Source organism: Erithacus rubecula, assembly GCF_903797595.1.
Source record: "Erithacus rubecula genome assembly, chromosome: 8".
NCBI classification, from domain to species: Eukaryota; Metazoa; Chordata; class Aves; order Passeriformes; family Muscicapidae; genus Erithacus; species Erithacus rubecula.
The window spans coordinates 4,253,937-4,277,769 of record NC_136659.1 but is presented as its reverse complement, the minus strand read 5'-3'; the positions used below and the strand labels follow the sequence as shown (position 1 = coordinate 4,277,769).

General features: G+C 41.7%; 1 protein-coding gene across 3 annotated transcripts in view; it reads right to left on the bottom strand.

Annotated features, from left to right (window-relative positions):
• The window catches only part of ERBB4 (erb-b2 receptor tyrosine kinase 4), a 517,882-nt gene that overhangs the window by 152,780 nt on the left and 341,269 nt on the right, over window positions 1–23,833 (bottom strand). For all 3 annotated transcript variants that reach the window (XM_079310612.1, XM_079310614.1, XM_079310613.1), the window contains exon 4: window positions 8,699–8,833. In XM_079310612.1, coding sequence (XP_079166738.1) covers window positions 8,699–8,833 — 135 coding nt within the window. The remainder of the gene's footprint in view (window positions 1–8,698; window positions 8,834–23,833) is intronic.

Here is a 23,833-nt window from a genome sequence, read left to right as displayed (position 1 = left end):
CTGTGCCCTCCTCTCCATGCCCATGACTCCTAGAAATCCCCATGCTTGCAGCAGTTACTTTGCTGGGCTCTGCAGCATACAGAGTTCTGTCTCTCACAGCATTATTTTTTCTTATTTGTGTTCATTGCCTATTTTTTATTCAGTAACTCAACTACAAGAGGCATCGTATTTCCATCAGATGCCACGTCTGCTTGCCTTCCAAATCTGTTTCAAGGGCAGTCACCAACTGACAAATCCCTTCTGAAAATGCTGGCTGAACGTATTTACTAGAAAGCTAAAGTGATTCCCTTTATTTAAAACACACTGTTCTGGGTTGAGGAAAAAACATTACAGGTAACTTCAAGCAGTTCAGCTTGCCATTCTAATGCAAATCAAGCTCATTGTACCACTAGATTTCATGTATTCCTCCATCTTCATATATATCTGCTTGGGAAACATTATTCTTCAAAATCAAATTTTTCTGTTACTGTATTTGCCTTTCAATTCCAGGTAAATAAATTCTGTCTGGACTAGAGATTCCTTAATGGAAGGAAAAGCAGCCTCCATGCAGCCTGAGCGAAAGGCAGATGTGGGACTTTCTGTCTATCTGATATAAATTTCCTTTCCAGCTGAGATATCCATGAAACCTTAACTGCTGCTGAAGTGCAGTGCTTTAAGCCCATGAGGTGTGAGCCACATGGAAGGAGTTTTCACAGAAGAGTTAAGGAGTTTGTGGCTTTTTATGGAAAAGAACAGCTTCTCCTCCTGGTTTTGCCATGGTGATATTGGTGGCAGGGAACATGTTCTGCACCCAGACCAACTCTCTCCCCATTTGCTGGTCTCCAAACATACATTTAAAATGTTAATTGAACTCCAAGTAATAACCTCAATGAAAGGCTATAATTTAACAAACCCTGCAATAACAAATGTCTTCAGGGTATACTTTCTGCAATGCCATTTTCTCGGTAGGTAGTTTCCAATTTAGATGTACACCAAAAATGATACACTAGCTGTTCTGAAAGGTGGCTTTAAGCATGAATTAGTCACTTCCCTCTTTTCATCAGCATACATAAATATACTGCTGCTACTCTGGCCTTCTTCAGAGCAAAATCCTCTGCTTAGAAAAAACACAAAATACTTTATAGGAATAACTGGACAAAATGTGGTTATCTCATCTGTGTCCTGGCACCAAGGGCTGGGGAGTTGGTTTGGAAATACTCATGATTTACATGTAATTGTCTCCTGTTACAAAAAAACCCCACTGGTCTGAAGGAAAGCTTTCCTTGTACTTTTGCTGCATTCATCTCTATTCAATCTTTACTAATCAATGTTTTTTTTACAGCTGAGAGAAAAGACTCCATCCTTTTCCTTCTCTGATCCAAAACTTTGGATTTCACCAGTGTGGTTTTGGCTTCCCAAAAGCAGCAGGAAGTCTTTTGGGTGGCCCAGCTGAAAACACTGGTGTGGACATGAACAGCATTTTATACAGTTTAGGCACAGCACACCTGAGAACTGGTGTAAGGTCAGGACTTTTGTGAGAGATTGCAAGGATCTGACAAACCCCTATTCTTCATAGCTATCACATAATTAATTCAGAGTTAAACAGCCAATGGTCTGACCTGAGTATAAATTTCCAGACAAGTGGCTTTGTGTAAAAACGATCCTTTTCTAATATTGCAGCTACTGCTACAAAAGCTGAGTTACTGTGCTCTGTGAAGAATTACAAGGTCACTACTGAACATTAAATCAAGGGGCTTCCTACCTGTCAGGCCTCATTCTGTGGCTGCAATAAATGGCTGTACACAAATTCACCCACACCCCTTGCCAGCAACTCCAAAGGGAGACTCTTAATACCCAAGGGAGAATATAAAGCTTGTCACTTATACAAAATTCCCTGCAAATATCAACTCATGCTTCTTGTGAAACACAGCACAAGGATATAGTACATATGCTGAAAAGAATGTACATGTACCCACATGGCTGATTTTCTCCTAAAACAATTTTTAAAAAAATAAGGAGCTTCTGGCCTTAAAGTAGTTTGACATGAAGACATTTCTGCTGAACTAAGTTTCTACCAGATTGTTGCAATTTCTGTAATATTTGAAGGAAGTGTATTTTAGAAACACTATTACTCCTTTTGTTACCATGTGAAAGGGGCTGGTGGGACAGGTTAACCTGAAAAAGCAAGTCACAAAGACAGTGTGACAGAAAAAATTAAAAAAAAATAAATAAATTACAGAGCCAGCACTGACTCCCATCAGCCAAATACAGGGATAAATATGTCAAACTGAGCTGTAATGCTTCCAAAGACACCTGCTCCCAGGTAGGGTCACTGGCAGCTTGCATTGCCAGGAGCACACAGGGCTGACTTCATAGGCAGCTACACAGCTGGGAAGTCCATTTTTTGTTCCTTTAATTACAATGCAAAACACTGGCTAAATGGTAAACATTTAATTAGATTTGTCTCTATGTTTCAATATTAATAAAACACATGAAAAATGCATTAAGACCCAGCTAATTGGGGACTCTCCAAAAGTAGCTGTAAATGAGCAATTATAATACAATTGGGGTGTTGTTCCCCAGGGATCCCTAGGACTGACACTTCTTAGTATTCCAGACAAAGGTTTAGAAATTATTAAAATATCCCAGGCAACAAAGTGTACAGATGACAGGAAGAGTGAGATCCCAGAAAATTACAATGAGGAGCAGTCAGTATCAGAGAGTGAGCCAGGCTGGGGAGTGAGCTGGAGTCACACCAAATGACTTTTATAGAGCCAAATATAAGATTGCATATTTCAAAACAGAACACACATGCTGTATTTACTGGGGAAAAAAATAATAAAAAAGAGAGTCTCTAAACCACACAGATATGAGAACTGCCTGAACACCAAATTCCTCACATGAAGCTGAAACACAAAGAGTGTAATTTTTACTTCCATTGGTTATATGAGGAATAAAATGTCATGCATGCTTTGGCTTCCACTTTCTAAAAGCAAACTGAGTAATACAGAGTTTACATTGAGCAGCAGTGAAAATAACTCTGGGGCTGGAAAGAAATGGAAAGAGATGGAATAGCCTGTATCTGTCCAGCTTTTGGAAGAAGACCAGGAGGTGAGCTGATGACACAAAAAGCTGGCTAGGAGAGTTCTTTGAGCCAGAGAGAGAAAGTGGAAGATGCAACATCTATGATTTAAAACTGTGCTCAGATCAGAGATAAAGGCAGCTGGTGTTAATCCCTTTAATATTAGGAACTAACCAACTTCTGGAGGGACAGCTGCACTTGTGCAAAGCTCCAGAGCAGTGCCAGGAGAGTGCACAAAGCACCAGAACCCACTGGAACCTCAAAGCCAGGTTGGAAGATACTGAGCCAGGGAAGTTACTGAGCTCCACACTGGGCAAGTTGAAGATACCCCAGTCCTCTGCACACAGGAAATAGAGCTAATGATGTTCTAAGGCTCTTTTTGCCCTTGAAAAATCTATGAATCAACAGGCAAGAGTTTTGGAAGAGCAGAGTTTTCAAGCAGTGTTTCCCTGGAATATACCATGGGATTTATTGAGTCTCAGGCATAGCCCTGAAGTTTTTTATGCCTGTGGCTCTGCAGCAGTGCTCCTGCACAGCTCTGAACTGGGGTGTTCTCACACCACTGCAATTAGATACAAAGCAATGACAGAGGAGCACCATGCTGTGAAGAGCAGGGAACTGAGCAAGGAGCTTGTTCTGCCTGAAAAAGTACTTTGCCAAAAATTCCAGCTTTATTCACAGCTGACAGGCACTCAGTTAAAAAGCCAGACTGACAAAGGGAATTTTTTCAGAGATCTCACTGCACTTCAGAGTCTGAGCAGAAACTTGAGTTCAAGAAAATACTTTACAATGGATTTAATTTTCACAGTGTTTATTTTGCACAATTCTGGGCATATATCAACTCACAGTCCAGTATTTTTTTTTAATAATTCCTTGAAAAACAACTTAATTTTTTTTAAACTTAAAAATGGAGAGTGATTTTTGCATTCATATTAACCAGTCACTAGCTCTATCATGAACATGCATCCATAGTTCCAGTATTTTTAAGAGCATTATTGACTGATTTAAACACATGCTATTGGCTATGGAAGTGACCTCAATGCAACAATTCAACCTCCACAAACTTTTCTGTGAAACAAAAGCTCCAAGTATAGCTCCTCTGAAAATTCTGATTTAATACTATGCTCTTTGTCAAATCCTGTAAAAGAGCTCACCTGACAAAATGTGAGGCTTGTCCAGCTCCTGCTAACAACAAAACTGAGAACACTGAAGACACAGATGAAAACAGCCAGATTTTTACTGGACTCTCCCAAAAGAGAGCTCTTCTAATCTTGAGGCATTTTAGCCAAGAAGCCTAATTCTTTTTCCCTGCTTTATTTATTTTCCCTGCTGGGAGCTGCACCCTGGGTTTCTACCTCTGAAGAGCAGAGCTCCAGCTCCTCAGTTAAGGGACTGAATCCAAAAAGTGGATGTGCTAACAGGGGAATAGGTTTTTGCAAAGCAAAGCTTCAGCATGTTTGCCCAATGCTTGAATTCATGGCTGATTTTTCAAAGGAGAAAAAATAGATTTTCAGCGTTGCAGAAACAATTTCAGCAACGTAAACCTAAAGGGAAATTGTTGTTCCTTGGAGAGTTAAGTGCTTTTGAGATTCCCACAGTGATGTGCTTAGCTTAAAACCCCAGGCTGGCAGCACAGGATTCAGGTAAACAGGAGAGAAGGCTGCTTTCAAGTTACAACTAATTCCAAAAGCTTCAGCTCTGAGGCAGCAGTGTGGGAAGGTGGTGCAAGCAGTGAATATTCCAGTGTGTGTGTGAGTCAGAGGCTGTGTCCTGGGAGAGCTGCAGCACCTGTGGTACCTGGTGCAGGGTTTGTTTATCTGAGTGCTGTGCATCTGAATGGTGACACCGTGTCACTCACAGGCCTCCAGCATCAGCTGTGCTGCCTGCATTTATCAGAGCTTGGAGAAAACAGCAGGAGCAGCACTCAGGATTCACATGGCTGCAGCATTCCTGGTGGTGTTTTAGACACCATGGCCTTTTCAACTGGCTCCTTAGTGGTGATGTGACAATGAAAGCCTCTGAGGAAGGGAATCAGAGCTGCTTAATTCCCCGAGTTCACTGGCCATGTTCTGTTCTCTCCAGCACTGATGTGAATGAAGGAGATTGCCAGAATTGGCAGACCTGAGGTATGAAACAGGCACAGAGGCAGGGGACTGATTTTACTTCAGAGCATCTTCTTGTCACTCCACCCTTTTGTCTTCCTGTGCTGATTGCACTGGAGCAGCAAGGGAGGGCTCAAGAGAAATAATCCCTGCAGTCAGACCATTATCAGCTTTTCCAGTGGGCTGGGGAAGGGAATAGCATGGGCACCTGCAGTGTCAGCTCCTTGACTGGGCTGCCCTGAGCCCCCACACCTGCTGGTGTGCCAGGTGTGACACTGCACTCACTCATCCTGCTGCAGCCACTCTGCCCATGGCCAAAGCCAGGCTGGACACTTGTTCTTTTGGGCATGCTGACACCTCTGGGGAGGTTTTATGTCCTCTGCTGATGGCTGGAAACAACCTCAGTGATGTGTGTCTGTGTCTGAGCTGCTCCTGCTGAAATGATGAGGTACCAGATTCTCACTCAGTCTCTGTCCCTGGATGTATCCTCTGTCAGGGAGCACTCAGTGGAACAGCCCTCACAATTCCTGGGGCACAAGGTACCCTCCAGTCCTGCCAGGCATGGCTAAATGATGGCATCTGGTGCTGCTAGCATCTCACACTCCCACAGACTTCCCTAAATTACTGCTAGGATGGACTTTGGGTAGTCCAAATAGGTTGGATATTAGGAAGAAGTTTTTTATGGAAAGAATAATAAATCATTGGAATGCTTTGCCTGGGGAGGTAGTGGAGTCACCATCACTGGATGTGTTTAAAAAAAGACTGGATGTGGCACTCAGTGCCATGGTCTAGTTGAGGTGTTAGGGCTGGGTTGGACTCAATGATCTTGGAAGTCTCTTCAGCCTGGTCATTCTGGGATACTTTGCTGAGCTTCACACAGCAGGTTTGGTTGGTTCACATTCCCTCCTACAAAGGTTTATAGATAAACAGTAAAACCCAGCAGTTCTTTCCAAAATATTTTGACATTGGGGTATTTTCAATAATGCCAAACAACATGTACTTCTGTAATTCCAGTGGATTTAGTCAAGATTTCCATTGGATAGGAGACACGTGGGCTTAAACAGTATTTAGTGTTTAAGTCTCAGGTGTCTCCTATGCAGTGGAAATCTTGTATCTCCTATCCAATGGAAATACACATGCTGGATCCAGAAAAGCATGAGTCACAGTCTGTGCAGAAAAAAAAAAAAATCTTTGTAATGCACTGAGCATCATTTGCAGCAGTGGAGAAGAGCAAGGCTGGGCACAGCTAGCAAGTTGTGAAAAGTGACATGTGAGCCAAAACTGAGAAGCATATATCTTATTAAATGACATTCTACACCAATTTCCAGGGATAAAATTCAATGTTCTTTTCTCCATGTCCTACATGTGTGCATAGTACATGAATGCACCCACACACAGGTATATAATTACATTTTTAAAAATTTAATTTTAAATTAAAGGCTATTTTAAAGGGTGGTTTGTGTACCTGGGTTCTTTGTTACCCAAAGCCTTAGGACCTGTTTAAGCATTTCTTTTTGTATAATGGGGTTTATATTTTCACCTATGTAAGCTGTGAAGGCCAAAATGGTTTGAATTAGCTAATTTAATCAAATTTCACAGAACTCATGAATTGTACTGAGATGGGATCGAGTTTCTCAGAAGAGATGTATGTTTATTAAATTAAATACAGTCCAATTGTGCACTGCTTCACCCCAAGTAAGGAAAAGTAGAGTAAAATTTGGGTGGCAATCTTAATGAAGCTGCCTTGGTACGTAGTTCTCAATCATCATTGAAATAATGCTGTTTATCTTATTTATCAAGCACAAAATGTTCCTTCCCTATGTTTCAAAACAACTGAAAAGGAATAAAAAATCATTTGAAGAAAACTTGCTACATATATTCTTTCATCTAGCTGTGTGTAGGTGCTAACATTTGCCTTCTTTGCTTCCAGGGTGTGATTTTAAAAGTACCCAGAATGGATCTTTTCCAATTCTTCTGGAGTCACCAGTAAAAGTTCTTTTACCTCAAAAAAGATAGTATTGATGTTGGTTGTTTTGTTAAAAGAGCAGGAGCATTTGTCTTGAAGAACTGGGAAAAGTTAAAAGAAAATCCAGTAACAGAACAAAGCAGAGCAAGAAGCAAGTGTTTTTCTTGAAGCAATGACTCATAAAAGGGTACAGGCATTCCCACACCTTCAAAGGTTTCATCAGTTCTGCCTAGAACTGCTCATCAGCAGTGATGAGGGTTTTAAAGATGCAAATAGGAGAGCTGGCTGCATTACAACTATGTCAGGTTTCCAGCCAGAAGACAGAAGGGATGAAGCTCAGCCCTGGAGCTGGGATGCCCAGGAGCAGTGCAGCTTGGCAGGCTCCTGGAGGAAGTCTTATCTCAAGTACCTGTGCTCTGGTGTTCAGGGGAACAGATGAGATACACACAAAAGCAAGTCAGCTTCTATAAAATCTATAACACCTCAAAGCACCTGGTTAAAAGCAAGTTGCTGCTTAGAAATCAGGGGGACTCAAAAGGTCCTTACCCAGAGTCTTTTTTTTTTTATTTTTTATTTTTAGTTCCCAGCATACAGCAGAAGAAATGAAATGTTTCTTGGCTGTAGTGAAAGCTAGAGAGGCAATCAGTGTTTTACACATCCTCGAGGGACACCTTCAGGAATGGAAAGTAATCCAGAATGTCCCCATATCTGGAATGCTCAGAACAATATGTCTGCTGTGGTGCCACCTTTGACACCTGATACAAACTTCTCCCCAGCCTGACTCTGAATTTCAATGCTGGTACATCCTGAGGGTACTGTTTAACAGCACAGCATTCATTCTGAATGCACTTTACTCCATTATGGAACATTTTGCTTAAACACTCTGGATCCTTGTCACCACCATTCAGCACAATTCATTATTGCTGTAAGAATAAGAATGATTCACTGAAGGCAAATAATTCTTGGGAAGGGAAACTCTATGCACACAGATATTTCAAGGCTGGAATGGAAAGCATTAAAATAAAGAAAACATAGTAAAAACCAGAATGATTGGTTATATTGTGAAGAACACTCCATGCTCTGCAAATTCTCTCTCTTCAGCAATATACACACAAGACAACAGGAGAACTATTTCTTTCAGGTTCACTACTCATCTAAAGTCAGGATATCTGTGAGCTTTTACCATAATTACTCCAGCAGCTAATTATAATGCCTTAGACAGACCATTGTGACTCAAGGACCAGCCTGAGCAGAACAAATGCAAAGCAAACAAGAATGTCTGTGCTTCCACAGCACCACAGTGGCTTTAGCAACAAAGAAGAAAAAGAAAATGCAGAAGAGAGAAAAATCAGAAAATATTCACAAATACCCTCTACAGACACTGTTTTTGAGAACAGAATAAGTGGTCCTCCAAGCAGTAGAACAAACTTAGAAAAAATGCAGGGAGCAACGAAAAGAAAAATTACCAATATAATTCTCTGTAACAGAGGATCAGGGAAAACTTGTGGCCATAGTTATCCTGTTTCATGCTGAGGGGATGACAAGGCTGAGAATAAAAGCAGTACTTACATCCTGAGCTGCCATTTGTTGGAACCAGAGTGAAGTTGGAGGCCCAGGGGTTACGCACGATGTCCTGCCAATGAATGGTGTCTGCAAAGCAGAGGAATTTGTTCTGCCCAACATACACCCCTCCATTCAGTATCTCTGTGCAGAAGAACAAGAGAACAAAGTGCTTGTGAGATTTCAGACAGCTGATTAAATCTATTGCTAAATGTGTGTTGGGGAGAAGGCACAAAATTTAAAAGCAAAAAAAAAAAAAAATTCTCACTGTAATCTCATTTAATAATCTGAAAATGGAAGGACAAGCAGCTCACAGTATTTGTAAACAGGAACCCTTTTTCACATGCAGAAGAAACCTGGTGAAGACTGACACAGTTTACCTTTTGTTCCAGTGTAATCATGTATGGAACAGTTCTGTATTTTGTGGGTAAAATAACCTTCAACACTTAAATGACTTTAAAAACACAAGCAAAAACACAATACTGCATTTCATTAATTTGCAGAAATGCTTAAAACTTAAAATAAAGAATCAAGCTGTGATGAGCCCACAGGACATGAGAAGGGTCAGCACAAGTTTTTGGGGTTTTTTTTTGTAGTATTACTACAGCCTGTGCTGCTGTAATGCCATCATCCAAACCACCCAAATACTCCATAGCAACAATCCAAATCTCAAATACATCTCCTATGGACATGCCTTGCTGTAAGCTTTGTGTTAAAGGGAGATGGTTTTTAAACAGGGGAAAGCTTTAGGGCTCTTCCTAGGTTGAGTGTTTTGTTGGGTTTTTTGGGTTTTCTTTTTATTTTCACATTTATAGCAGTTTATTTAAACAAACCTCTCTGTTGTCCTGTCTCTAAAGACTTGATTCATCAAATCCCAAGATGAAAAGGATCCTACAGTTGTTGATTGTAGCACAAGGGTTTTCTCTGGAGCAAAAATTTTTTTACCCCCTAAACCCTTGTTCAGATTCACAATTCCTCTACTTAACCTGTCTCTTTTATTTCCAAAGCAGGAGACAATGCATGTGACTTTCATGAAAGATAACAGGAGCTGTGAGTCTAAAACCTTCAGTGTCAGAGCTTCAAGGCTCAGCAGAGAAATGCTGAAGGTTAGTTACTAACGGCACCTTGGAATGACATGAAGTGGTGCTGCAGAGCCAGGAGTGCCACACTTCTCACAGAAAATGAAGAGTAATTCCTGATTGTGGCAGTAGCAATGATTAACGTAGTCTGATAATTGTCATCTGCCAGGAAAACCTTTAAAAGCTGTAGTAGGAATGCAAATGTTTATATACACCACAGAAGGAATTACTGTGTTTTGTTTATTTTTTAAATTTCAGGGTTTACAGGACACAGCATGTAAATGAGGCAGTCTCCAATCAAGGAATTTATTAAATAAAGGATCATCTGTAAATACATCTTTCCACCATATTAATCAGTATTACAGTTTCTTAGAAACCTCTGGTTTAAAAGCTTGGCTTTTCATTGAAAAGGAGCTTATAAATGAAAACAATGATAATAATCTGATACAGAAAAAGATTAGAGATAGAAATGATCTGTCTGTATAATATTCTTATGATCACAGAAAAAAAATCCATACAGCATCTGTTAACAATTTTGCTCTGGGGAGAAAGGGAGACTTAGAAGTACACCTGAAATCATGATTAGTAATGATTTCTCTGTGTTGTCCCAGCTACACCAGATTACCTAATCCATTATGGCCCATATTTTGATTAAAGATAGCAGAAAAGCAATGAAAAACTGTAAAATCTGCATTTATAGCTTCTTAAACACACACACAATTCTACATAGTTCCTCTATCAGCTGGTACACTGAACTGGCATAATTTCTGGGTTTCAAGAGCATCCCCTCATGGCAATACCTATCCAAGTTTCTCTCCTGCTAGGAATTTTGACACATTCATGTAAAGCAGGATCTCAATCTAAAAGCAATTCTAATAGTTTTAATTTGTGGAGAAGGACTTTTTTTCAGCACAGAGGTAACCAGGAAGTGTAGCATATGCTATACTTCAAGGAAAACATCACCTTCCACTGTTTTTTACTAAAAGTAACCACAAAAAATGCTCTGACTTGCTTCATCACTGAATAGCAAGTGCTGTTTCTGCTGCTTTTTCCCAAAAATGGGATACAGTACCTCCATTTTCCCCTGCACTGCACCACTTTCCACCAGTGACAGAATTAAAATTTCCAGGCTATTGATGCACTGAAGTGCAAACAAACCTGAGTAATATCAGTGGTGAGCTCCTGTGGATATTAAGCAACACTAAGCTTAAAGTTTAGTACAATCTTTAGAGCACTTGACTCTTCCTGCTGTCTGGGACCCAGACTCATTTCCACTCCACATTCCCAATCCAGCCTGCTATTCTGCTTTTCTTTACAGCATGCTCTCAGTGTGTGTAAATCAGTACAGATGCATTGGCTTCACTGACTTCAACTCAAAATGCATTTTGCACTTCTTTGCCCTCTCTTAGCAAGAACAATGCCTGGGAAGAGCTAATAAACCCTGTTGCATGTTAAGCAAATGAAGCACAACTGTAATCAATATACAATAGAGCTGCTGTATAATGAACTCATCATCATAAAGTCATCATCTCCTTTTAATTTACAGCCCTGAAAGTGAGAGATAAAGTTAAACAATGAGCAGGAGGAGAAAGGCAGGATCTCTGTCTGTGCAGGCAGGCTGGCAAAGGAAGCCAAGCAAAGAGGTTTTTTTCCCTGTGTGCAACACCTGAGGTTCCTCTTTGCTCTACTCTTCCCAAGGCTGGAGCAGAAGAGAGAATGGCAACTCCCTGAGTGAATTTTGTGAACAAAGAAGCCAGTTCCTGCCAAAGAAGCCCAAAACCAGACTGCTCGGAGCGAAACATTTTAAATACCATTTGCAGGGTATTTTTGTCTCCTAAAACAATTTTTTGTGACACAGCCCAAGTATGACCCTGCTGGTAGCAAGTGCTACCCTTGAGCTTCCACCCTGCTCAGGGACATCAAAGGAACAAAAGGGGATTTCTAAGCACAAGACACACTAGCTTTCACTGGGAAAAGAGTTCCTGGAGGTGCCAGACAACTTTGGACACCCTTCTGGAAGGTGTAACACTTCACAGTACCACAATCTCCTGGTTTGGCACCAGGGCTGCAGCCCCATGCCTTGAGCAAAGGAATAGCACCAAGGGCTTTTGCCACTTGATTCTGAAGGGAATGACAAATCTTATCATCTTCCTCATTAGAGCTACTCTAGTGGCTTAAAGGCAGTATAATTCTGCCACCAAAGTTACATGAAAATAAATCAGCATGTGTCCTTGCCACTGAATTCTGTCATTATTTTGCTTATTACTCTCAAATGATTGTGGGGAACTTATATCTGCAGATTATTAAAATTCTCTTAAATGGTTATTTACTCAGGAAGCTAAATCAGAAATGTATTACCTGTTGCTATAGCTGCTATTTTCTTGCTTTCAAAAGCCTACAGAAACACTCCCACAGACTTTGCTGACCTACCATACAATACTAACAGAGAAATGGAAATGTACAGGTCTCTAGCAACCAAGAAACACAAGCATTTCACACTGAAGTGCCAGGATCATAGACAAGTACATTACATACAGTTCATACTTTGTCAAGTTCAAAAAGGGACTCACAGTTTGACTGAAGTCACTGAAAATATATTATCAGAAGCATAAAATCACTGCAAAGGGACAGTGGCTCTGCAAGAGTGGTGTCTGCTTAGAGAGGGAAACCACTTTTTTTCTTCCATCTGTTAAAAGGGCATTTTATTGAGCTGACTTTTATTTTTGTGTACAGTGTAATCCCTCATGGTCTGTTATCCAATTTCTAATGTGGGTTAAATTGGCAAAACATGTTCTCATTCTGTAATGCATCCTGGAGTGAAAGTATGTTTGTATGCAATGGGGGTTGTAAACATCTATTTAGCTGTAGAATCTAAAAGTTCTCTAAAATTGTTACAAAAATGGTTCTAAAATGGCTATTGCTCTTCCAGGTTGCAAATTAAAAGCACCTCTCTGGTGCTACAAAGCCAGCTGGCACCACGAACTGGAAGATGGCATGGTGGGAGGGAAAAGAACCAGCTCTGAAGTGGGCAGGGACAGGGGGAGGGAGTTAATCAGGAAAAACTGTAGGGTATGTCCACTCCAGCCACTTCAAAAGCAAACCAGACTATATCTTACACCTTTCAAGCTGACTGGCTGTGAAGGAAGCAGCTGTCTTTTAAGCCCACCATATACAGGTATATCCTGCATGTATGTATTATATAACACATGTTGTCAACACCTGAATTTCCAAACTCAGTCTCACTAGAGCTGAAACACCTTTGCAGTGCTTCATCTTTACCATACACACCCTGCTGATGGGGATCTCTTCTCCTATTTCACCCAAGATGCTGAATGCATCATCTGAAAACAGTTTAGGCTGGAAATTTCATGCCAAACCAAGTCTTTTGATCCCTCAGCATAGTTCATTGCTGATAGCCCACTGGGAAAGCACTTCAGGTCCATCATTAATAAGCTCTGCCTTAAAGGGTAATGAGAACTGGGTGCTTGAGGAGACAATAGCTCATCCATCATCAATCAAGATCTGAAGTTTTTATACAGATGATTTAAGAAGAGTTGGACTGTGCAAAATTGAAATGTCACATTTGTATTGGGAGATGGGGGGCGTTTGGTAATGAAAATGAGAGTTTTAACCTTCTCCATTTCAGCTCAATGACCATACTCAAAAGCTCATGGATCTGGAATCTGTGTCCCAGCTAGAAGCCCCAGACAGCCTTCGATCTCAATTATACAATTTCAAGTGCAGTTTATTTGGGTCATTAGCTAGAAGTCAGTTTCAAGGCTTGATGGTAACAGCAAGATATTCTTTATTTCTATCAAAAGCAATCAGTGTTATGTGCAGCCTGGGGGTTTGTACTTGCAACTGCTCAATAACTAAGAATATTGGGATGTAGAACCTCAGCATAAATCTTCTCATCTTAACTACCTGTTTTGTTGCTTAAATAAAAATTGATCATTTGATTACCTTCCACTGGGTTGGATGGGGTACCCTTCCCATCCCAGAGGTGTGTGAAAACAGGCTGACATGGTTCTTGCAACCATTTAGCTCCTTCTTTAGAGGACAACAGGCTCTGGGCCACTCTTTTTCAGCCATGTCCCCAAAGGGAGTATCTGTTTCATGAAGAGGTTCAGCCAGAAAAGACATCTGTACTTGGGTTACTCCTCTCTCTGTGTATGCCTTGATTTATTCCTTCTCATGGCCTTATTAAGATAAAACTTCAAATAATTTACCTGGTTAACTCTGTAAAAGGGAAAAAACACTGCAAAATATCCTGCCCTTTGGGATGAACACCCCAGAGTTACAAGGTTTTTTTTTGGGAAGTGCCTGTATGTGTGTTCAGGTCTGTGTCAGGCTCCTGGACACCATCTCACCTTCCACCCTGCACAAAGTGTGTCAGACACATGGCCCCAAAGGGCTCTGTGCCTGGACAAAGAGCAGCAACAGCTGAATCCAATGGGTAACACAAATCCCCTACAGCCATCTCAAAGGCAAGAGAACACCTGGGTGAGAGCTCAGTTTAGGATGGGCTTCTGCTCATCAGAAACAGTCCTGTTCTGAAGTGTAATTGTTTTTTTTTACTCAATACACTTGGCTTGTGCTAAAGGAAATGGTCTCTGTCCCCAATCCTGCTAGGTTCACTGATCTTAGTGGTTTCTCCCTTTAAGCCACCTTCCAGTGACCACAGCAGATTCTGCCTACTTGGATCTTGATTCCCTGAAGTATCCAGGTTCACATTTAAATCCTTCCCTTCCCCTCCACTCTGGAGGAGGCTTTCTGCTCTCTAATAAATGCTCTGCTCTGAGGAGGGAGATTCAAATCAAGGTTCCTTTTCCTAACCACACCCCTGCCATCAGCATTACATGTCCTTGATGTTAAATAAGCAGGCAGACATGACTGTCTGACCAGCCCCAGCTCTGCAGGAGCAGCACTACCTGTTTACAGCTTTACCCACCTCATTCTTTTCCCATCAAGAGCTTTTCAAAAGCTGTTTGACCCTGTTGACTTTGCAGGTGAGGAGCGTTCCTGTAATATATTGGCTCTGTTACAGGGATAATAATTTTCAGGATGAGATGCTAATTGCCTCACTTTGTCCAGTCAAACTCTGAATCTGATGTAAGAAGCCAAGTGCCTTGAGTCACTGTTTACTCAATATAATTCATGGGGTTGACAGGTAGATTAACAGATATAAACCTTACAACTGGAACAGTCCAAGGGGCTTCCTGTGGGTTGCTCCAAGTCAGGGAAAGGGGCAGAACAAGCCTAAAGAAGTGATGGCTGGGGAGGGGAGATCTCTGATTGCAGCCTGCCTTTACCTAAAGGAAGAACACAGGCTCTTCTCAGAAGTGCCCAAGGACAAGAGGCAACCAGCTGCAACATGGGAAACACTGATTAGAATTCAGAAAAGTCTTGTTCCCAGCTGAGTGTGGTTAAGCACAGGAGCAGACTAATCAGAGAATTGGTACTATCTCCTAATCTGGAGATTCTAATAAACAATGAACAACCTGATTCTTGTCTGAAGTTACCTTGCTCTTAGCAGAAGATTGGACCAGATGACCTCCAGATATTCCTTCCAACCCAAATTATTTTGTCCTTCTACAGTTATTAATCATCTACTACCACAGTACTCACAACACTCCATTAGCAATCCATTCTCTCAATTTGTATGAAAGCATACTTCATTTTGAACTTTTACCTGCTGCTAAGCATTTGGTGATACAAAACACCCACCTGGAAGATGACATATATTTAAAAGTGCATGTATAAAGAAGTGCTCCAGTATCTGAAATACAGAACCTAAATCACTGCCACTGTCCTCCATTTCATGCAAAGAGAACATGTGGATTGAGATGAAAGACAAAACTGCTGTTCTTCAATCTTCTGATTTTTGGTTAGCAAAAAGAAAATTGCATTCATTTAAGTCACAGGAGTGAATTAGTGATGAGTTTCAAGCTACTGTCTAGGGAGAGAGTGACACATGGCTGGCTCACCCCAGAAGTCAGTCTTGTGCTCAGTAAGAGCAGCAACATGCCAACAGCCATATGAGCACTCATTCCATTCACAGCAGCCATGCCTTGATCCTCGGGTATCCCAGCCCTCCCTGTGTCCCAGTCACACTCATGAAGAGGTGAGCTGGTTCTGCAGGGCACTGGTGTGTGCCTCTTCAGAGTCCTCTGATGACACACCACTCCTGGGCAGTGCTTACCTTCCAGCTGTTCCAAAAACCACAACTCTGAGCATGCATTTCAGCCGTGTCCCAGCTGTGGACATCCAAGTATTCAAGTATCATTAAAACCTTCTGAATCCAAACCAGATCATCTTTCCTCTGCCCTGCTCACAAAGGGAGCACAAGAGGCAATGGTGTGTTGTGCAGTGGGTGCACCAAAAGGACAAGGTCTCCTTGGTATCCCAGCAGGCTCCAGAAAGCCTGGAGGCTCTGACAGATACCCTAGTATTGGAATTTATTTCTGCTGTCTGGTTATCTTTAACAGTGAGCATCCTATAGGACATAATCTGGTGTAATGACCCAAAGCAGCTGTATCAGCGCTTGCCTTGCTGTGTCTTTCACGACACAACCCTTGTTTTATGCATCAGGCACCCTCCAAATTTGTTCAGTGAAGGCTGAACAGACCTCAGTGTCACTTTGTGTGCCCCTTGAAGTGCTACCTATGCCCTATAGCATCTCACTGATCAGCTGACACACACCCAAACCACCTTTCCTGACTCACCATGGTTGTTTCACATTCATTTTTCCTCATCATCTCTCCAGAATTTTTGCTGTGATTGGAATGTTTCTCCAGGTGAGTGGCCCCTGCTCCCGAGGGGCAGTGTGTTTACTTGCTAGCCCTACAGCACCAGTTCCTGCCAGCAGTTTCCTAGTGCCTCCAGGACATTTCCACCAGCTGCAGATTCCTCCACAAACTGTTCAGTCAGTCACCAGTCCAGGTGTCCAGAGGGTGAGAATGCAGATGCATTCTTCAACCATCCTCCTTCACCTCTGACTGATCAGAGTTCTGTAAGACACAGGAACTGAAACCTTCCTGTCCCTCTGCTTCAACAGGGACTCAACCAGCCTCCTTACTTCCCTGATGCCAAGGGCAGGCAGACAACACCCAAGAGAATCTCAAGAACTATGGGGAAGCAGTGGAAAGAGAGTCCAACTCCAGTACAAAAAAAGAGGAAACTGATGCTTGGGTTTACATAATTGATATGAGGTCCATTGAGCCAAACAGAACTCATAAAAAGAAACCACTCTCCATTGAAAATAACTTACATTTCCCATCACCTCTCTGGACCAAACTTGAGAAAATGGCACTGAGACAACTCACTTTCATTTTTTCCCCTGAAGTTTTCACAAAGTTCTCTCCTCACAGGATATTCATCTCCTTTCTTGAGCCAGGATGAGGCTGCATTCTCTGACTGCTTCACTTTTGTATTCCCAAGACAGATCCAAGCATTTAAAAGCCTCTCCTTGCCAGGACATTTGCTATGTAATGCATTGATCAAATGATCACATAGTTATCCCTTCCATCAGCTGAGATATGTAAATGTGAGACTGCCATGTCCCCTTTTCTCCTGGTTTCAGCTTTTCTGTGAGAGTAAATGCTGCATGGCAGTTTATCTGGCACTGCTGCTGCATCCAGGCCAGCTTTCCACATGGAAGTCAAGCAGCAGTAGGAACAGGAACCTCAGCAAGGGCATCTGAGTGCAGCAGGGCTTCCCTGCAGCACCCCCAAGAGCATCAGCTCTGGCATTATCTGTACTCTTTTGGCATTATCAACTCATTTCATACAGCCCCTGACAAACCAAGCAGAAGCTTTCTAACCCAAGCACATCTGGCACTCAGGGCTTAAACTTGGCAAACAGACTGATGGCCTTCTGTCTTGGAGTGCAAGTGCCTCAAGTACATCCTGATTGGCATCAACAGGCAGAAATTCCTTCTCTCTTTGAAAATAATAGTCAAGATCTGGATGTAGTGGTACTTTCCTCCATTTTCTGAAAGGCTGTAAAAAATTACTGGCTCCATAGAGCCCTTCTCTTTCAAAACTGTCATAATGTGGGCTTGGAATAATTCTGGAAGGGTGCCCAGACCCACGTCCAGCTGCATCCTGAATTTCAGTACAAGTATTTGCATACAGGCTAGTAATTGGCATGCAGCTGGTTTTATGCCAGCTCCAGCAATTGCATAACCCAACTAATCTTTTCTCTGGGCTCGAAAGAGGAGTCTGTGTCTGCTGAGCTTAAAATTTCTGGATGGGATCTGTTCAAGTATGCTCTCACATTTCTATGCTATGCTGTTAACCTCTCCTGAGATACAGTGCTGACTCTTCAAAGAGGAATTTTAATTGAAATTTGTCTGAGGTAGGAGGTGCCTCTGCCTTTCCCTGGCTCTCCTGTGCAGAAACTGGTTGAATGACATGAAAATCCTCCTCCTGCACAGAGGACTGTGGAGGGACTCTTCCTTGACTCCTACAATCTGTTAGACCTTGGATTGCATTTGCCCTTCCAGTGGTGTGGCTGGGGACAACCAGATAACCAAAAGAAGGCCTGTAAAGTGAGGGACATGCATGTTAATCACAGTAATCAGAATGGCCTTCTTTGTAAGTTCATAGGTTTGAGAAGGTTTGAACCTCTACTATCCCAACTCCTATTTTTCCCCTTGAACTGCGACAATGGCTAAGAGGTCTCTGTCAGTCCTGCTTCTTGCTTTTGAATGCACATTTCAATCAGGTTTCAGATCTGATGGGGTGTCAGGGAACCTGTCTATGCAGCTGAGCCACAGACCCTGTGCTAACACAGATAACACATTCCTGCTAACAGCTTTCCATCCCCCAAACTCACATGCTTTCTGTGATGGTCATATTTGACCACACCTTTTTGACCTTATTATAGCCATTTTCTATGCATGTATCATAAGGTAATAGTAAAACAGTGGAACATGCTAAAATGTGGCTGCTGTGTAAAACAAATCCAGAATTCAGGCTAATTTTCTTTAAACTTTGTGTTGGTTTTGCTCAGCCTGGTTTTTGGTAGCAGGGGGGGCACAGAGGTGGCTTCTGTGAGAAGCTGCTGGAATGTTCCACCACATCTGGCAGCACCAATCCCTGATGGCTCTGAGGATGGACCTGCTGCTGGTAAATTAGAGAGGCTGGTAACCCCTCTCTGATAACTGATTTAAGAAGAAAATCAAAACAAAGTAGGACACACACAGTTTGTTCTAGTCAGAGAAGAGGAGGAGGTAAGAACACCTGAGGGAAACAACGTGGGAACACCAAGGTCAGTGCAGAAGGAGGGTGAGTGTTTTAAGACCACTGTTTTAAGATGACCATTGCTCTCCTCAAGTTCCCTAGTTCTTCTGGCTGCTCTTAAAGAGGAGCCCTTCTCATTCTCCACAAATCCTAATCTTAACAACATCTCACCCTCCAGTCTGGCTTGTTAAAAGCAACAACAAAAACCCTCTCCTTTGTTTCCTTCCATGGATATTTTGATGGTTACAAGCATTCTCCCAAGACACCCCTTTCTTCCCCCAGCAGTGAACCCAAACTGCTCTCAGTGATGCTGCAGTAGATCAGGAGAGATGCTGTGGCCTGTTGTGACATGGAAGCAAAGCTGCAGTGAGATCTATGTCTCCACTAACAGGACACACCCAGCTCTCAGTAGTGGCATTTTCTCACCCATTCCTGTTCTGTATCCTGGAGCTTGGGTTGCCTTCCTGTTCATATTTGATAGCAGAATATATATACACACTTCCTGGCAGAAGGGTCAGTTTGCTTCCAGTGTTCTACTGCAGTTAAACCAGCCCAGTCTCTCTCTGCAGGCAGCAAATGTGTGGTTTGTCCTTGTCTGCATTCCTGCTAAACTGCAGCTGGCACTGATTGATGGTGTTTGTTTCACTGAGATCATTTTTAATAATGTAGGCAACAGGAGGGAAGATCAAGTGCCCTGACCCACCAATTCTGCTGTACTAACTGCTATCCTTAGCAATAAGAACAAGTCTTGGTAATTTTTTTTTGCTGAAGGCCTTCCCAGAGAACCCTACAGGAGAGAGGGGGAGCAGAATTGCTGAGGGAGAACCAAAGCAACTCCTCTCCCAGCCTCAGGGCTCAGCTAAGCCAGATTCAAGACTGAATCTCCTCCCCTGCACTGCCCAAGGTTACCTTTGTGGCTTCTCTTAGCATAGCCTGTAAATTCACAAATTATAAACAAATAAATAATTATACAAGATCTCCTGAATGATAAATTCTCAGTCCAAGGAGCACCATGCCCAGAACTTAAAAAATATCAGTAAAGGGATGGGAATATTCATCCAACACAGTATAAGGAGGGATGGTGTTTGAATTATTGCAACTCTTTATTTGTCTTTAACAAGCTGTCTTTCTCTTGAGCTTCAGGTGTCCTTGTTCAAATTGCATAGGCAGTGTAAGGCTGCAGAAGTTATAAACCTTGCTATGCTTGGTCTTCAAAGGCTACAAAACATCTGTTGGCTGGCAAGAGCAATTAATTAGCAAAATTGAAAAGAAGGTTCCTTTTTACAAAGGCTTGGATGAAGCAGGGGAGGGGGAGGTGATTCTAGGAAAGTGAAGCCTGGTGAAGGCCTGTAAGCTATGTGCCTCTGGGCAAATTCCCAAGGCTGAAATCTCAAGGAATTTAATGCTTCTTAATTCCACAGGATCTTTAATTACAGCCAAGAGAAGGCAATGAGATGTGATGTCAATGTTTAAATGAAAATAAAGATAATAAAAAGCCTGTCAAATTTACCAGCCAGTCTCCCAGACACAGTCCCACACACGCTGAGCACCTGGGTGGGTGCTCAGGGAAAATAACCAATTCTATGAACACAGTGCCAGGAGAGGGAAATAAAAGGGATCCAAAAGACCCTCCCCACATCTTCTTAGAGGCTGCCTCCTCCTTTTGTCTGAGTGATCTCTGGAAATGACCATGCTGGTACATGTGCATTTTGGGAATAGCTCATATTCTCACATGAATTGGACCAACATCCACTTAAAAACCATCCTAGTAATTATGGACTTAATTACAGGTTTGGCTGTTTGTAAGACACTTTCTTTTGGAAAGCAGAGCTAACCTTTCTAACCCTTCTAGCTTAATCCCCCTCAATGGCTCAACAAAACTCCCACTGGGCCACTGCAAAGGCTGCATGTGTGTTGCCAGCTCTGGTCTGCAGTTTTTAGAAATTTGGTTGTTTTTCACCCAAAAGATGCCAGGTACTTCCTAGGGGAGCTTAGGATTGCTGAGGAATTTTTGTAAATAACAAGCAATATACCTCTTTGTCTTAGGTTGCAGCACAGGATGTGACCAAAAGTATGTACTCTATCACCATCTGTTAAAACAAGTCAGGGAAGTGTTCTTCATCTTTCCCACAACCCATCCACCCTCCAAGAAGATATCATCTTGTGTTAATGGCCATTAAGTCCCACTGCATGACTGATAAAATTACATCATCCCACTGGGAGATGCTCCAGCCAGGGGAGCAGCCAAGCCTTTCCTACCCAGATAAAAACTGAGATTTTGGACACCAAGGTACCTTCTTTCCACTGGATTCCAGAGGAAAGCCAGACCTTTCCACATCATCCCTGGACCTTCAGAGGAAACTGCACCTTTTCCAGGAGCACTGCTCCAGCTGAACCACATCTGTCACTGCAGGAGGATGCAGCCACCATTGAATGGGGCTGCTGCCAACACCCTGACTGACTGACAGGTGTCAGCTTGGATTCTGACTCTGGCAGTGTTTGGGGATTGTTCTTTGTAATACTGTATTTCTATTTTAATTTTCCTAGTAAAGAACTGTTATTCCTAATTCCCATATCTTTTCCTGAGAGTCCCCTTGATTTCCAAATTATAATAATTTGGAGGGAAGGGGTTTACCTTCTTCATTTCAAGAGAAGCTTCTGCCTTTCTTAGCAGAAAAAAGCTTATCTTTCAAACCAAGACACTCCTCTGTTCCATTTCAACCTGAACTTTGAGCTTTAGTTATGCCTAATTCTGCCACAGAGATTATAGCTGGTCAATCAGAGGAAAGCAAGCACCAGCCACCAGCTGCTTCTCCTCAGAACAGGAGTGCCAATAGGCCACAGGTAGCACATCCTCACTGTAAATTAAAATTAAACCTGCCAGATGCATATTAGGGATTCAGGACCATCTAAAGAAATCTCTGTAAAGAAAAAAGCCCCACAAAGATACTCACTGCACTCTTTTAAAATAAGACAGAAGAAGAATATGGCCACACATCAAATACACAGGTGAACAACCTTAAGATGATAAACAACCACCTATAAGTAAAAATCAGGGATTTTTTTTCCTTCAGTGATTTTGATTTCTTTTCAGAAATAATTAACCTCTCCTACCATATGAAATGTTTCTGCTAGACAAGAATAAACAGAAGACTAAACATGTCTTAAGGCTGAAAAAAAAAATCAGATCTGTGCAGTCATGGGGTTCCTCTACATTTTCCCTTTAAACCCATAACTCAGTTTTATATTTACTTTGTTAATTAAAACTGAGATTTATTAAATTTGTATCTTAAAAATCCAATAAAGAAGAAGCCACCATAGGCAAAAGCATTTCCCTTGGTACAGCTGTTAAAGTGGGCTATCAATCAGCCATGAACACAGATGCACAACCGACCGTGCCTATCAGAAAATTATAAACCCACATCCCACTGATGGAGACAAGATTTGATTATCAGCAGCATGTGCCAATATCCCACAAAATACAGAACTGGGTTCCATTCAGGCAACTTCACAATGGCTTTTTTCCCTCTGAGGTATACTATGCTTTATTATTATTATTATTATTACTATTATTATTATTATTATTATTAATCCAGTACTACATAGCTCAGAAATTAATTCAATGCAAGTGTCCTGGCTGCAGAGAAGCTGGGATAAGGGATACAAAAACATGCTGTTCTTTCCCTCAGATTTTTTCCAATAATTTTGAGCTATTCATTAAATAACCAACACTCTTTGCCTGAGCAAGCGAGACACTGAATTAAGAAGCAGACCTGTCCTGAGAGCTTTCATGTGCTTCCCCTGGCTGAAGGTTATGCCAAACTTTATTCAGGGTGAATTCAATGCCTGGCTCTTGTGTTGGGTCAGACAGGAGGCATGGCAGGAACTGGATTGGATGTTAACATGAACTTTTTCAGTGCTTCTCTCTCACTGCTTGAAAAAATACATATTAAAGAGAGAAGAGGCTTTTAACTTAGCTCTGGATTTGCAGAAGGATGTACTGACTTGAGAAGCTTCTGTTTGCTGATATATTGTGTAATTAACCTTGTGCTTTGGATTGATGAATTGCTAGAAAACCTTGTGTATGTGTCAGCACCCTTTTAAATAACACACATCCAGTCTTCTTGCATTGTACTGTACTGACAGCTGTAACAACCAAAGCCTGGCCTAATTATACTAATTATTGCAGTCAATATTTTGGCCCCAGTGTGGCTTTTGGTGGTGCCAAACAGTTGTAATATGTAAAGGGTTAAACTTGTAATGAAAAATTAAATCTAGGCTTTGAGTTTCTTCACTCTCCATGTAAATGAGATTTCTCAAAGATTACAAACATGTTTTGCTGTTGCTGTCAACAGTTTTCATGTGTTTGCTGTGAATATTTGCACACGTGAATTCCTTGTTTATCATGTAAAATAAAACCAGAAAAGTCCATGTGGATGACCTGAAATGCCTTTCACTGCCTACTATGAGAGTTTCTGCCAAGGACCAGAAATGAATGCCATGAGCAGCACAAGCAGCCACCATACCCTTCAAATAACAATTAGATTTAATTCCATGTCAATAGTTTTATCAGCACCTGCTGCAGAAATACCTATTGTGTTAGTTTGACTGAGTTGCTCTTTAAAATATTTTCATTTGAAAGAAATATAAAACCATCCTGGGTAACTTGAAAATATTCCTGTCACGACTGAGCTTTTTATTTGCAGAATATCAGTGCTCATGTACATTATTAATATATTACTTATTAGTACAAAATGGAGTGACCCATTTAAAGGCCAATCAAATGCTCAAAAAGGCAAATAAAAATACAAGAGACTCGT